Below are 3602 nucleotides of genomic sequence, written 5' to 3' on the forward strand. Positions count from 1 at the left end.
TTGTTTGATTTAGAGTCGGTTAAATTCCGATTAAATTTTGATCAACCAGTATGATATTTTTATTCCAATTTTTAAAAGTCAAATTCAGAATGTTATACTATTAGTACCATACTTCTTAAATTATAAAAACCTGGCTATTGTAGCATCTAATGTAAAATCCAACGTCACTCCTCATTTTAATAGGAATGATTGTTTTTCCAAGTAAATTATATACAGTGCCATAAGCCGGCTATAAGGATTTCCTTTATTACTCACATGGTTTACTTATGCATAGACCTCGATTTCCCGACTTATAGTTTACTTTTACGCGTGTATATATTATATATTCTAAGCATTTTGCTAACAAATGGTGTTAGGATATATATATATTAAATGAATTAATATATTTATATATATAATTGAGTGAAAATTATCAATTGTTATTATTATAATAAATTTGAAGGAAAGAGGACCAATAATACAAGGTGCAAACCTTGATCTATTATGTTAATAAATAATAATTTTGTTATTTGAACTCTAACCTCATTGACAACTAGTGTTAGTACAAGTGGTTGAGATTCAAGAATTTGAGTTTGTAAGATCAAGTTCAAATCCTATAACCGTCACTCTTGGTGGGCAATCTATAAATTATTATATAAATCTCAATTGAATCTTAGGTATGCTTTGACTCTGAACTGGAAAAATTACCGACATAAACTTTTTTATAAAAAAAACCTTTAACCTCATTGTTATTAAGACGTTATTGTTCTAGTAATACATTTCAAAATAAATGTTTCGAATCATTTCAATAACAAAAAATGTTATTTTCTTATAAGACTTGTATTATAAAAGTTGTATCAATAGAATATATTAATATTTATCAATAAATTACTAAAATTATGAATAAATAATATTTTGTAATAAAAAATGTTAAAAAACGTCTTTTAATAAAGCGCAAAGGACATTGTGACCTTATATTAAGCAAAATACTAGTATAATATCTTACATGGGTCCCTTCAGGTCAAAGCATGCTGCGAATGTTAATTAACTACAAGTAGATAGGTCTTCCTAGTGAATTGTTTCGTTCAAAAAAGCATGCCCTATGTGTCCTTTCCACATGCAACCCAACATGCCTCCCTCTTCATTTCATTTGAATGTGTTCATATTATTAGAAAAATATGTGCTCATATACATGCTGATGTACAACAAGGACCGATGCTCCAATATTTCAAAAGCAACAAATAAATGAATAAATAATAAAAGGAAAAGCACAGATTTTAGGTTAAAAAAGATGAGAAAGATTGCGGAACGTATCATTATATTTTTGCTTAAATTTGGTGCACATGCTGTAACTGTATGCTATTCTATTTTCTGACAAGGCTTAGTTGCATTAGTCTTACGGCAACATGACCTTTTCTACGTGTTTAGAGGTCTATAATTATCTTGTAGATTGTGTTGTATTTTCTGTCAAAAGAAAAAAGGTGTATACCTGTGGAAATGATGGGGACTGACATTTGAATGATATTTGGATTGCGATCATATGTTAGACAATCATTTTGGTACGGTTCTGCAGCTTTTTCTAATGAAGATATACGCAGTCACATGCTCTTAAATATATACATTAAAAATTTATATAATTTTAAAAGATAAAAATTAAATTATCAATAAAAACATAAAAAGAAATATTGACCCTTATCTATTCCTTCTCTTATGTCGGAATCTTTGAAGATGGATGTTATAGTCTCAACTTTGATGATGGGAAGTCAATGAAAATTTGGTACAAAGTTGATTCAATGATGGAATTATATTAAGGCGGTGATAAGTCCATGATTGCACTTCCTTCAGGAGAAATCATATAAGAATGTTCAAAGTGATATGGTCCAAAAGAATGATTGAACTCCAGGTAGATGAATGATGAGATCAGGTGAATAGCCTCTAATCAAACCCATGATTACAGGTCAACCTATATGATTGATATCTTAGCCATATGGTGCAAACAACAGGAGCAGAGATTTAGTTCTCAAAACATCACAAATATTGGAAAGTGACTTTTGTGTTGAGTGATTCATAATGAAGGGCAACTGTGCTGATGGGAGCTTATGAGGGTCCAATCAGATGCATGGCCCCACGCTAGGATCATTATCTAGCATGGGAGAGAGTGTTCTTTGCTCACTCGTAATCTTGGATTACAAAAAACTATGGATGCATTTCAAAATTTCTCCCCTATTTAAACACAAATGCAAATGGGTGATGAACAACCCCCAAGTGTTATTGCTTTATTCCATTCCCAAGACCAAGAATTTTCTCTCTATCTATCTAATCAACAAAAAGAGAGAAAAAGACCGTCCTTTAAAGTCCCAGAAAGACATACACCGAAACTAGAAAGAGACTGTACTTTACAAAGACTGTTATTTTTATCCTCATGGATTTCAACAACTCAAAAACCAACTCTCCTTCCTCTTCTAAAAACAAAAGAAAGCAACAGCAACCTCAGCAGCAGCAGCAGCAGCAGCAACAACAAGAGATACGATTCTTGGGAGTAAGGAGGAGGCCATGGGGCAGATATGCAGCGGAGATAAGAGACCCTTCCACAAAGGAGAGGCATTGGCTCGGCACCTTCGACACTGCCGAGGAAGCTGCCTTAGCCTACGACCGTGCCGCTCGCTCCATGCGTGGCTCCAAGGTTCGAACCAACTTCGTTTATTCCGATATGCCAGTCGGCTCATCGGTCACCTCCATCATTTCCCCCGATGAAACACAGCATAACATGTCGTCGATTTTCCCAATTAATCCACCTTTTCACCAACAAATGGACAGTAACCAGAACCAGCTTTTCTTCAACCAAGACCCTTTCAATGCCTGCCACTTCTCGTCCGGTTTATTACCAGCCGGAAACAGGTGGAACCAAGAGAGTAGTGATTCATTAGTGTCTTACACACCCATTACCGGTGTCATGGAAGCCGGAAACGGTGGTTCTCAACAGTTCAGCGATGATTGTGAGCTGCCACCTTTGCCTCCCGATGTCTCTTCCACTTGTTACGCATCTGGAGTTGCTGGTTCAGATATGAGTTATACTTACGGTGAGTGGAGTGACTCGAGCCTTCTCGGGTTTGATTCAGGAGTGAGTGAGCCGTACTTGGGATTTAACTCTTACGAATTGATGATGCCATCGGTTTCTGATACGGTAAGCGAGGGATTTAATTTGGGTTCATTATCACCATCATCGGGTTACTTCTTTTAATAGCTAGCTTCCACAATAACAAATGATAAATTGCTACTACAAGTCTACAACTTCTGTCATATGTTATTGAAGAAGAAGAAGAAGGTGTTGGTTTAGTTTTAAGATTTTGCTGTCTGGATCTGCGTATTTTAATGATTTTGGTGGTACTTAAGTACCGGTTTCTTTGGTTGTTGTTGGATTTGGGAGGAAATGGTCCTGCTTCCAAGCCTTCTTTTGTGGTTCATGTCATGCCTTTTTGGTCAAAGTTGCTTTTTTTTATTTGTAAATGTAAAACGTTTAATCACACCACTATCAGCCGCTAGTGTGTTTTTTCTTTTGGTTACTTTTTAATGGATCTACCCATGTTCTTAATTAGGCATGTGCTGTAATGTGTGATGAGACT

General features: G+C 35.2%; 1 protein-coding gene across 1 annotated transcript; it reads left to right on the forward strand.

The window, feature by feature from the left end:
* Positions 1-2401: 2401 nt before the first annotated feature.
* On the forward strand, positions 2402-3273 carry LOC120151556 (ethylene-responsive transcription factor LEP-like). The gene has a single exon (XM_039163965.1). It carries the CDS (start codon positions 2402-2404, stop codon positions 3218-3220), a length of 819 nt encoding a protein of 272 aa, XP_039019896.1. The 3' UTR covers positions 3221-3273.
* Positions 3274-3602: the final 329 nt, after the last annotated feature.

The sequence above is a fragment of the Hibiscus syriacus genome, unplaced genomic scaffold, assembly GCF_006381635.1.
Source record: "Hibiscus syriacus cultivar Baekdansim isolate YM2019G1 unplaced genomic scaffold, ASM638163v2 tig00111059_pilon, whole genome shotgun sequence".
NCBI lineage: Eukaryota > Viridiplantae > Streptophyta > Magnoliopsida > Malvales > Malvaceae > Hibiscus > Hibiscus syriacus.

Bases quoted from the DNA above. Each gene is read 5' to 3' on its own strand.
- LOC120151556 (XM_039163965.1), top strand. From the start codon at position 2,402: ATGGATTTCAACAACTCAAAAACCAACTCTCCTTCCTCTTCTAAAAAC.